This window comes from Scylla paramamosain, chromosome 7 (assembly GCF_035594125.1).
Source record: "Scylla paramamosain isolate STU-SP2022 chromosome 7, ASM3559412v1, whole genome shotgun sequence".
Taxonomy (NCBI): domain Eukaryota; kingdom Metazoa; phylum Arthropoda; class Malacostraca; order Decapoda; family Portunidae; genus Scylla; species Scylla paramamosain.
The window spans coordinates 14,662,501-14,675,000 of NC_087157.1; the positions used below are offsets into that span (position 1 = coordinate 14,662,501).

General features: G+C 40.6%; 1 protein-coding gene across 2 annotated transcripts in view; it reads left to right on the forward strand.

Moving 5' to 3' along the window:
- LOC135102121 (spondin-1-like) overlaps positions 1 to 12,500 on the forward strand; it is a 147,839-nt gene that overhangs the window by 79,262 nt on the left and 56,077 nt on the right. For both annotated transcript variants that reach the window (XM_064006899.1, XM_064006900.1), the window contains exons 3-4: positions 6,519 to 6,640; positions 12,344 to 12,477. In XM_064006899.1, coding sequence (XP_063862969.1) covers positions 6,632 to 6,640; positions 12,344 to 12,477 — 143 coding nt within the window. In that variant the 5' untranslated portion in view covers positions 6,519 to 6,631. The remainder of the gene's footprint in view (positions 1 to 6,518; positions 6,641 to 12,343; positions 12,478 to 12,500) is intronic.

A 12,500-nucleotide genomic window follows, 5' to 3' on the forward strand; every position in this document is an offset into this window, starting at 1 on the left:
TATGTAAAAGCCAGTCTTCAGCCAACCATACTAAAAACCGAAAAGATTAACAATATAGATTCAGTCTTCTTGCATTTAAGAGTACGTTCTAAGAAAACTGCTATAGGTCTTATTTATAGGCCTCCGGTTCACAATGTTTCCTCCGATAAGAATTTACAAGATCAAATCACTGAAATAAGTAACACTTTTGATACAGTCATCTGTGGAGACTTCAATCTCCCTGTTAACTCATGGGGAAATCCACTTAACTCTCACTCTGGTCACGACTTGTATAATAATTTATTAGAATGTTCCCTAAAGCAACACGTTCAAGGACCCACACGAGGTGACAACATATTAGATCTTGTTCTTTCAACAAACGATGACTTAATATCTAACGTTAATATTGGTCCTGAATTTAGTACAAGTGACCACAAGATTGTCTCCTTTAACATCAACCTTCAAGCATATAAGGACATTGTTAGCAACGAAAAAGTTTTCATATATAAAACAGGAGACTACGACAGACTCAGGTCAATTCTTTCTGTCGCAGATTGGAACGCTGAACTTGGCGAAAGTAACATTGAGGAATCATGGGCGAAATTTAAGTACATTTTAGAAGATGCTGTGAAGACATGTATCCCTATGCGTAAAAGACGTCCATGCAAGAGAAATAAACCTAAATGGTGGACAAACAAGATTGAGTCACAACTACTGCAGAAAAATCGTGCCTACCGTAAATATTTGTCCTCTCAGAATGAGGCTGATAAACTAGAATACGACAGACTCCGACGCGAATCAAAAAAGCTCATTAGACAGAGTAAGAAAAATCTAGAAATGTATATTGCAAGCATTGCTAAATCCAATCCCAAAGAATTTTACAGTTACGTTCGAAATAAAAAAGTCATTACATCTCACATTAATCACATTACACTAGATAACGGTAATTTTGTCACCGGAGAAACTCAGATCGCGGACACACTGAATGATTATTTTGCTTCAATTTTTACAGAGGAAAATACTCATACAATCCCCGAACCACTCCTTATGCTCCACAACATAACCCCCTTAAGTGTCTGCGTTTTTCATGAAAACGAGATAATCAAAGTAATTGATAAGATGAAAACTGACAAAGCCCCCGGCCCAGATGGTATTGCACCACGTGTCTTGAAAGAAACTAAATTCCAAATTTGTAAGCCCCTTTCGTTGCTTTTCACCAAATCATTTAACTGCGGTAAGGTTCCCGAGGATTGGAAGTTAGCTAACGTTACCCCTATAGAAAAGAAAGGCGATAATTCACTTCCAAGTAACTACAGACCTATCAGCCTTACATCTGTAGTATGTAAACTAATGGAAACAGTAATTCGCAATAATTTAGTGAACTTTCTAGAGGAAAATGATTTAATCAATGACTCGCAGCATGGCTTCCGAAACAGACGTTCTTGTCTAACAAATCTGCTTGATTTCTTTTATGATGTTTTCACCATGTACGACGAAACAAAGGCAGTAGATATAGTGTATCTAGATTTTCAAAAAGCTTTTGACAAAGTTCCCCATAAGCGGCTACTAGCTAAATTGAAGTCACATGGTATAAATGGAAAACTTCTCAATTGGCTTGAAGACTGGCTGTCTGAGAGAAAACAGCGCGTTGTTTTAAATGGTAAATTTTCAAACTGGCGAGAAGTTCTAAGTGGTGTACCACAGGGATCAGTGCTCGGCCCTGTTCTTTTCCTTATTTACGTTAATGATATCGATGAGGGTCTCACCTGCAAAGTATCTAAGTTCGCTGATGATACAAAAATAATGAATAAAGTAGTCACGTCTGAGGATAAAAGAAAATTACAATCTGATCTTGACCACTTAGCCACTTGGTCAGACAAGTGGCAGAATGAGCTTCAATGTAGATAAATGTAAAGTGTTGCACATTGGTAATAACAACGATCACACTGATTACTTAATGAACGGTACCGAGCTTCTTAAGGTTAAGGAGGAAAAGGACTTGGGTGTTATAATTACCTCAGACCTCAAGTCAAGTAAACACTGCTCGGAAGTAGTTAAAACAGCAAATAAATTGGTTGGGTTTATTGGTAGGACTTTCGAATTCAAATCAGAAGGGGTAATTCTCACATTGTTTAATACACTTGTCCGACCTCTACTTGAGTATTGCGTCCAGTTCTGGTCACCCCATTACAGGAAAGATATAGACAAGCTGGAGAGAGTCCAAAGAAGAGTTACCAAGTTGATCCCACGACTGCGGAACAAGCCTTATGAGGAGCGCTTGAGGGAACTCAACTTGTTCAGTTTAGAGAAACGGCGAATGCGAGGCGACTTAATTGAATTGTTTAAGATGTGTCGGGGCTTTGATAACGTAAATGTAAACAACTATCTCATCATTGACAGTTCCAACACCACTCGAAATAATGGCTACAAGATTATAGGTAAGCGTTTCAGATCAGACGAGGCTAAGTATTATTTCTTTAATAGAATTGTAAATGTCTGGAACTCTCTCCCAGCACATATTGTCGATAGTAACAAAATAGAAACTTTTAAACAAAGGTTGGACAATCACCTCGCAGCAACCCCTCATATAACGTACTTTGCGCCTACATAAAATGTTTTTTTTTTTTTTTTTTTTTTTTTTTTTTTTTTTTTTTTTTTTTAGTTAGTTAGTGTAGTGAATAGTATGATTTCTCTTTCATCCTTTCCTATCACATCTTAGCCTTTCCTCCTCCCTATACTCTCCTGTTTTTCCTTCCTTGATCTCTAGTGTCCTCCATCCTCTAACTCTTAGAATCTGTAGTGGTAGTGGTAGAATAGACACACAGACAGCCTCGTTAGGCCCAGTAGGGCTGTTGCTGTCTGTTCTTTCCTTTGTATTCTTTGTATTCCTCCTCCTCCTCCTCCTCCTCCGCTCCTTCTTCCTCCCTCTTTTCCGCAAACTTCTTTAGCTCATCTCCACCACCTCCTCCTCCTCCTCCTCCTCCTCCTCCTCCTCCTCATCCTCCTCTTCCTGCTCCTCCTTCTCCTCCTCCTTCTCCTCCTCCTCCTCCTCCTCCTTCTCCTCCTCCTCCTCTCCTTCTTCCTCCCTCTCTTCCGCAAACTTCTTTAGCTCATCTCCACCACCTCCTCCTCCTCCTCCTTGTCCTCGTCCTCGTCCTCCTGGGCCTCCTTGGTGACAATGAAGTGCCGACTCTCTTTCATTCATCAGTCACTGTATCCTATTCTTAAAACTTTCCACTTGACTTTTCTTGCCTCATTATTTACCTCAAGAGAAAGAGAAGAGAGGACGCACTTAAAAAAATTCTCACCCTTTCTCTGAGTGGCTGCTCTCTCTCTCTCTCTCTCTCTCTCTCTCTCTCTCTCTCTCTCTCTCTCTCTCTCTCTCTCTCTCTCTCTCTCTCTCTCTCTCTCTCTCTCTCTCTCTCTCTCTCTCTCTCTCTCTCTCTCTCTCTCTCTCAATAGTTTTTTTTTCTTTGTTAATTGTTTTGCTTTCAGTGGTTGTTCACACACACACACACACACACACACACACACACACACACACACACACACACACACACACACACACACACACACACACACACACACACACACACACACACAAATAGTTTTCTTTTTTAATCTTTAATTTTGCTGCTCTTTGTAACTGTTAACACACACACACACACACACACACACACACACACACACACACACACACACACACACAAGCACACACACACGCAAGCACGCACACACACACACACACACACACACACACACACACACACACACACACACACACACACACACACACACACACACACACACACACACACACACACACACACACACACACACAGTTATGCCGAAGGAAAAACAGCAAATCCAGAGTCCGAATCAAATTACACCGCGGGTTGCAAATAAGTCAATGATTCTCCTCCTTTCCAATTAATTCATTTTGAGAAGCGGCTCCCAACTCTCTCTCTCTCTCTCTCTCTCTCTCTCTCTCTCTCTCTCTCTCTCTCTCTCTCTCTCTCTCTCTCTCTTAGTCAGTAAGTCAGTCAGTCAACAAGTCATCTCTCCCAGACTCACTTATTTATTCATTCATTCATTCATTCATTCATTCATTCATACACTCCCTCCCTTCCTCGCCCCTTCCTCTCCACTCTCCGCACACACACACACACACACACACACACACAAACACACGTATAAATTTTGATAAAAAAAATGTTAAGTAAAAGGGAATCGGAACATATAAATGCAATATATCACAAAAAATAGAGGAATAAAATATGGAATAACTATAATCGTAAATTAGAGAAACAAGGATACTATTAAATGGGCAAGAAATGTTAAAAGCGAAATTATAATAAAGAAAAGAGAATATCAGAGAGAGAGAGAGAGAGAGAGAGAGAGAGAGAGAGAGAGAGAGAGAGAGAGAGAGAGAGAGAGAGATGGGATGGATATATAGAGAGAAAAAAGAAAGCAATAGGCAAAAGTGTTAAGGAAAAATCAAATAAAAAAGATACACAGAAAAATATGCTTAAAAAGGAAAGAGAGAAGGAAAATAAAGATAAAAAATAAAGAAAAAGAAACGAAATAATAAAGAAAACGAAATGCATAAAATCCTAAAAATTAAAAACTCGCTTTCGTTCGTAAGGCAAAATAAAAAGAGAGGAGTAAATAAAAAAAAATAGGAAAAAGAAAAAGAAAATTGAAATAATATTGGAGAAGATTATTCCGTGATTTTGTTTTCCTTTGCATTCTCTTCGCTCCCTCTCTCCCTTTTTCCCTCCCTCCCTTCTCTACCTCCTCTCCCAATTCATTCCCTGGTTTAGTCCTTTCCTCTCCCTTGGGTATCAGGGAAGAGAGAGAGAGAGAGAGAGAGAGAGAGAGAGAGAGAGAGAGAGAGAGAGAGAGAGAGAGAGAGAGAGAGAGAGTGTGTGAGTGTGAGTGTGTGTGTGTTTGTGTGTGTGTGTACGGTCTTTTCCTCCAGGCTATTATTGAAAGAAAGGGAGTCAGAGGGAGAGAAGAACCTGGAGGGAGGAAAGGGAAGAAACAATGGAAGGAGGAGGAGGAAGTGGAGGAGGAAGAGAAGTAGGAGGAAGAGGAGGAGGAACGAAGGGAGAAGGATTAAGAGAAGCGAAAGAGACTAGAAGAGGAAATAGGAAGGAGAAAAAGAGAGAGAAATGGATGAAAGTATGGAAGCGAAAAGCTAAAGAGAACCAAGCGACGAGAAAAAGGAAGAAGGAAGGAAGGAAGAAAGGAAGGAAGGAAGGAAGAAGGAAAGTAGGAAAAACAAAAGAAAGAAAGAAGGAGAAGAAGAAGAAGGAGTACGAAGAACAGAATTAGGAGAAACAGAAGAGAACGAGAAGAAACAATGAAAGAAGAAAGAAAAAAAGAATAAGGAGGAGGAAGAGGAGGAGAGAAGGAGGGGAAGGAGGAGGAGGGGAAGGAGGAGGAGGAGAAGGAGGAGGAGGAGGACAAGGAGGGGGAGGAGGAGGAGGAGGAAGGAGAAGAGGAAAAGGAGAAAAACAAGGAGGAGAAGGAGAAGGAGGAAAAGGAAGAGGAAGAGAAGGAAGCGAAGGAAGGAGGGGAGGAAAGCCATTGTTTGGTCTATATAGGTTACCAGTTTTCCTTAGAATGTGTCGGTGTGTTTGTGTTCATTAACTTGGTAACCTTGAGGGAATGTGTGTGTGTGTGTGTGTGTGTGTGTGTGTGTGTGTGTGTGTGTGTGTGTGTGTGTGTGTGTGTGTGTGTGTGTGTGTGTGTGTGTGTGTGTGTGTGTGTGTGTGTGCGTGTGTGTCCCTACCTAGAAATTTCAGTATTTTCCATCTCTTCCTCTCCTTTCACCTTCCCTCCCAACCAGCCTCTTTCTCTCAGTCACTTCCACTCTGTCTCTCTCAACCTGTCTCCCTTTCTCTTACACCCTTCCTTTCCCACGCACTCCCACACAAACACACACACACATACACTCACAACTATACTTCATTCCCTGCCTCATGTACCCCGTCTCCTTAGTTCTCACACGTTCGCATTCTGCCTCCTCACATCCCAGACACACGACCATATTCTGAAACAATTCTACCTGCACCTCGACTACTTTCAATAGGGTCTTTTTTTAATTGACATGGGTTTTTAAGGCTGTTTCTACGGCTCTAGTGACAGATTAATAAGATTTTCATTATGAAGAACCCGGCAAATTTCCTCTGTGGCCTTTGAAAATAGTCGTGATGAGAGACCGGAGCGTTTCAGAATACGGGCACTTAACATAACAGCATAAGAAAGAAGGTAGAAGGTCCTCACCCTTTGCCAACCTTTTAATTACCACCTTTCTTCCCCCTTCCATATAATCATCTAACCTCTTGAAACTATCTAACGTGTTAGTGCTGCCCACATGACTACTAAGCCTACTTCACTCGTCCGCCGCTCTGTTTTCGAACCAGTCCCTACCAATTTCTTTCCTAAAACCTAAACTTATCCAGTTTATATCAATTATCTCGAATTCTATCCATCGTTTGTGCAGCGTCTCATGTGCCTGTCTCTTCCCGCAGTGAGTCTGCTCGGATGGCGCCAGGAGTACTCTGTCAAGAAGTTTACTGGTTTCCTCCTGTTGGTGGAGCCGTCACGTGTCCCCAGAGACGTGTATGGGCCCCAGAGCGTCGGCATGTTCCAGGTGAGACAGACAGAGAGAGAGAGAGAGAGAGAGAGAGAGAGAGAGAGAGAGAGAGAGAGAGAGAGAGAGAGAGAATTAGAATATATTAGAATTTTTACAAGTATTGTGTTACAGGCAGGTAAGAGAGAGAGAGAGAGAGAGAGAGAGAGAGAGAGAGAGAGAGAGAGAGAGAGAGAGAGAGAGAGAGAGAGAGAGAGAGAGAGAGAGAGAGAGAGAATCAAGATATATTTAGGCTTCACAAGTTATTCTTATGGAAGTTAATTTTGTATATATATATATATATATATATATATATATATATATATATATATATATATATATATATATATATATATATATATATATATATATATATATATATATATATATATATATATATATATATATATATATATATATATATATATATATATATATATATATATGTGCACCTGCCTAAACGATAATTACTCCCAGTGATGTTTAAGGCAGTGGATCAAGGGCTGCTGTGAACTAATCACTAAACACAGCTGTGACCTCAACTGAACGTTTCCCTTTGTATCTTACAACACAAGGGGACAATCACAACCTGCCCTATAAAGACAACTCTGTTCCTTCACACAAAACTACAAGCACTTAATTACACATACTTAAAATTCAAAATTATCATGGTGACTCCTACACCAGCCTCGGAGTCCTCATCTGGGGAAGGGACCACAAATGTCCCTAGGTCGGACAGCTCTTCTGGTATCGACCCTATGTGTCTTGACACCCCCTCAACTTTTTTCTTCACTAACTTCTGCAACATTCGCGGTCTTAGATCTAATTTTCAATCTATAGAACACCACCTCTCCTCTACTAAACCTCATCTTCTTTTCCTCACTGAAACACAGGTGTCTGAGGGTGGATGCTGCGTTTACGTGCACAATGACTTAACCTGTTTTCGTGCCCACGCTCTTGAATCTTTTGAGTTTCCCACCATCTAGTTACGACTACAGAGTCACTCTCAGACTAAATTTATTTGTTTTGTGTACCTCTCACCTAATTCCTCCGACTATAAGAAATTCTTTGACTACTTAATTTCCAAAGTGGAGCACATTCTGACTCTCTTTCCTTTGCGGAGATCTCCATTCTTGGAGACTGCAATGTTCACCACCAGTTTTGGCTTTCCTCTCCCTTCACTGACCATCCTGGTGAACTAGCCTTCAACTTTGCTATCCTCCACGACCTAGAGCAACTGGTGCAACACCCTATTCGTATCCCTGACTGTCATGGAGATACGCCCAACATTGTTGACCTTTTCCTAACCTCTAATCTTTCTGCTTATGTTGTTACCCTATCTTCTCCGTTGGGCTCCTTCGATCAAAATTTCATATCTGTAACTTGTCCTATCGTTCCAATCCCTCCTCAGGATCCCCCTTAGCAGATGTGCCTCTGGCGTTTTGCCTCTGCTAGCTGTGGGGACTTCTGCTAGTTGGGGGGACCTAAGGAGGTATTTTGCTGATTTTCTTTGGAATGTCTATTGCTTCCGTGCCTCTGGCGTTTTGCCTCTGCTAGCTGTGGGGACTTCTGCTAGTTGGGGGGACCTAAGGAGGTATTTTGCTGATTTTGTTTGGAATGTCTATTGCTTCCGTGTCAGAGACCTGTCTCTGTGTGCCGAGCGCATAACAGAGGTGATAGTGTCTGGCATGGAGGCGTACATTCCTCACTCTTTTCTCGACCGAAACCTTCCAAACCTTCGTTTAACACAGCTTGTTCTCGTACAATACATGATAGAGAGAGGTGGCCCACAAAAACGTGCTTGAGCCTTCCAACACCAGAATCTCATGCGCTTTATATTTCTGCCGGAAACCATGCCAAGTCTGTTCTCCAGCTAGCCAAAAACTCCTTCATTAACAGAAAGTGTCAAAACCTTTCAAGATCTAACTCCCCTCGTGACTTCTGGCATCTAGCCAAAAATATATCCAATAACTTTGCTTCTTCTTCTTTCCCTCCTTTATTTCAACCAGATGACTACTGCTATCACATCTATCTCTAAAGTTGAACTCTTCGCCCAAACCTCTGCTAAAAACTCTACCTTGAACGATTCAGGGCTTGTTCCTCCCTCTCCTCCACCCTCTGACTACTTCATGCTACCTATGAATATTCTTCGCAATGATGTTTTCCATGCCCTCGCTGGCCTAAACCCTCGGAAAGCTTATGGATCTGATGGGGTCCCTCCTATTATTCTCCGAAACTGTGCCTCTGTGCTTGCACCTTGCCTAGTCAAACTCTTTCAGCTCTGTCTGTCAACATCTACCTTTCCATCTTGCTGGAAGTTTGCCTACATTCAGGCTGTTCCTAAAAAAGATGACCGTTCTAATCCCTCAAACTACCGTCATATTGGTTTAATTCCCTTCCTATCTAAAGTCTTTGAATCTATGCTCAACCGGAAGATTCTTAAACACATATCTCGTCACAACCTTCTATCTGATCGCCAGTATGGGTTCCGTCAAGGCCGCTCTATTGGTGATCTTCTGGCTATCCTTACTGAGTCTTGGTCATCCTCTTTTAGAGATTTTGGTGAAACTTTTGCTGTTGCCTTAGACATATAAAAGCTTTTGATCGAGTGCGGCACAAAGTTTTGATTTCCAAACTACCCTCCCACGGCTTCTGTCCTTTTCTATATAACCTCATCTCAAGTTTCCTTTCTGACCGTTCTATTGCTGTTGTGGTAGACGGTCATGTTCTTCTCCTAAATCTATTAACAGTGGTGTTCCTCAGGTTCTGTCCTGTCACCCACTCTCTTCCTGTTTTTCATCAATGATTTTCTAAACCAAACTTCTTGTCCTATCCACTCCTACGCTGGTGATACCACCGTAACACTTTTCCACGTCTTTTCATAGATGTCCAATCCTTCAGGAAGTTAACTGTTCACGCAGGGAAGCCACAGAATGCATTACTTCTGATATCTCTAGAATTTCTGATTGGAGCAGATCAAACTTGGTATTATTCAATGCCTCAAAATCTTAATTCCTTCATCTGTCAACTCGACACAACCTTGCAGACAACTATCCCCTCTTCTTCAATGACACTGAACTGTCCCCCTCTTCTACTCGTTAACTGAACATCCTCGGTCTGTCCTTTTCTTATAATCTAAACTAGAAACTTCACTTGTCATCTTTAGCTAAAATAGCTTCTATGAAGTTAAGCGTTCTGAGACGTCTCCGCCAGTTTTTCTCAGCCCCTCCAGCTGCTCTGTCCATGTATACTTCACATGTCTGGAGGAGTTCCACTCATACTGCTCTTTTTAGATAGGATGGAATCAAAAGCTTTTCGTGTAATCAGCTCCTCTCCTCTAACTGACTGTCTTCAGCTTCTCCCCCCATCGCCGCAATGTTACATCTCTAGCTATCTTCTACCGTTATTTTCATGTTAACTGCTCTTCTGATCTTACTAACTGCATACCTCCCCTCCTCCCGCGGCCTCGCTTCACAAGTCTTCCTCTCATCCCTATTCTGTCCACTTCTCTAATGTAAGAGTTAACCTTATACAGAGTTAGCAGCTGGGGAGTGAGAAAAACTGGTGGAGATGTCTCAGAACACCTAACTTCATAGAAGCTGTTTTAGTTTAATATATATATATATATATATATATATATATATATATATATATATATATATATATATATATATATATATATATATATATATATATATTAGTAAGATGCTCTGCCTTATACATAATAGCTAAATGTGATGAAAGTAAAGTATGTAGTCATACAAAATAATGATTAACGAGAAAATTCAGTAGGGAAATTAGAAAGATTCGACGATAAATAAATAAAAAAATGTAAAAATAGTGAAAAAATAATGGAAAAAGGATAAATTGTGTAACGATAAATACATATGAATATGAATGAAATATAACAGAATATGATATAATGACGAGGAAGAGAGAGAGAGAGAGAGAGAGAGAGAGAGAGAGAGAGAGAGAGAGAGAGAGAGAGAGAGAGAGAGAGAGAGAGAAAGGTGGAGATGAAAATGAGTGAGGCAGTTATGGAGGGAAACGGCCTGAGGAAAGAGAAAGGAAAGAGGAAGGAGAACACAGGGTTGGCCATAAAGAATAAGAGGAAATGAGGAGGACAAAATTAGAAAGAGGAGGAAGAGGAGGAGGAGGAGGAGGAGAAGGAGGAGGAGGAGGAGGAGGGGGAGGAGGCTAGAATTCAAATTCACGTAGGTAAGGAATTAAAAGGTAACAGACAATTATATTGCTACAGAGAGAGAGAGAGAGAGAGAGAGAGAGAGAGAGAGAGAGAGAGAGAGAGAGAGAGAGAGAGAGAGAGAGAGAGAGAGAGAGAGAGAGAGAGAGAGCGGGGTATGTATAGCGTGAAGGAGAATATAAGAAAACAAGAAACGAGACACATCAAATAAAAGAAAGCCTGAAAAATGAGAGAGAGAGAGAGAGAGAGAGAGAGAGAGAGAGAGAGAGAGAGAGAGAGAGAGAGAGAGAGAGAGAGAGAGCGCAACATTAATCGTCCAACACGCAACATCTTAAAACTTATCAAACATATTTAATTGAAAGTTATATTGTTTAGTGAGCTTAGCGAGGATGAAGCTCATGAACACACACACACACACACACACACACACACACACACACACACACACACAGTTTGGAAAGTAGGCAGTTAAATAGACACAGACATGGATAGATAGATAAATAGATAGATGTAGAAATAGAGAGATAGGCTTAGATAGATAGATTGGTAGAGAGACAAATAGACAAATACATAGATATATAGATTAAGAGATAGACAACCTGAAAAACAGACAGACAGATAGATAGATAGATAGATAGATATATAGATAGATAGACGGATACGTTCATAGATAAATACTTAGACAGACAAATAGAAAGAAAGACATACAGAAAGACAGGGAAATAGATATTTATGTAGATAGATAGATGCTTCATTGACAACAACCTGTAACGGAAAGCAAGAGAAAGACAGAGGTAGAAATTCATGAACACTTATCTTCACGACATTCAACAAAATAATAAACAAATTCATTAAAGTAATTTAAAGAAAGTAGATAAATAAATAAACATTCTCTGCAAAATAATATAAATAGCAGAAGGCATACACAGATTAGGAGGGGTGACAGTCATTGTTAGAAATTCCACACCTCGGTACGGTCAGGAATAAGAGAAAGCACATTAAGTTGAGTAGTTGGTCGGGAGTGTTGCCTTTGAATCAGCACTTCCTGACATGTCCTTTCTCACTGTCTGGGTCTTCTGTTTTCTTCTTTTCTTTTTTTTTTTTCCTTTCTCATATTAACCAAAATTTATGTGTAGTACTTTTTTCCGTACATAAGCAAAGTTGTAATCTTGTTTCAGAAATACATAACCAAAGTTCTAATCTTGTTTCTTCAATACATAACAAAGTTGTAAGCTTGTCTCTTCAGTGCATAATCAAAGCTGTAATCTTGTTTCTTCAGTACATAAAACAAAATTCTAATGTTGTTTCTTCAATATACATGCAAAGTTTTAATCCTCAACTTTGCTTCTCCCTTTCACTTTTTTCAACATACAAGCAAAGTTCTAATTTCCAGCCTTGCTTCTCTCTTTTGTTTGTTCAATATATAAGCAAGGTTCTAATTTTCACCTTTGGGTTTCTCTTTCGTTTCTTCAATACATAAGCAAACTTCTAATCCTCACCCTCTCCCTTGCCTGTACCCTCAGCTTTATGGGGACGCCCTCACCCTGTACTCTGAGGACTGCCCCAATGCCATCACGCAGAGCTCCTCAGCCCCCAAAAGTGAAATTCAGGTGCTCTGGACGGCGCCGCCAGCTGGTTCAGGCTGCGTCATATTCAGGTGAGTGATATATAACCCTGACT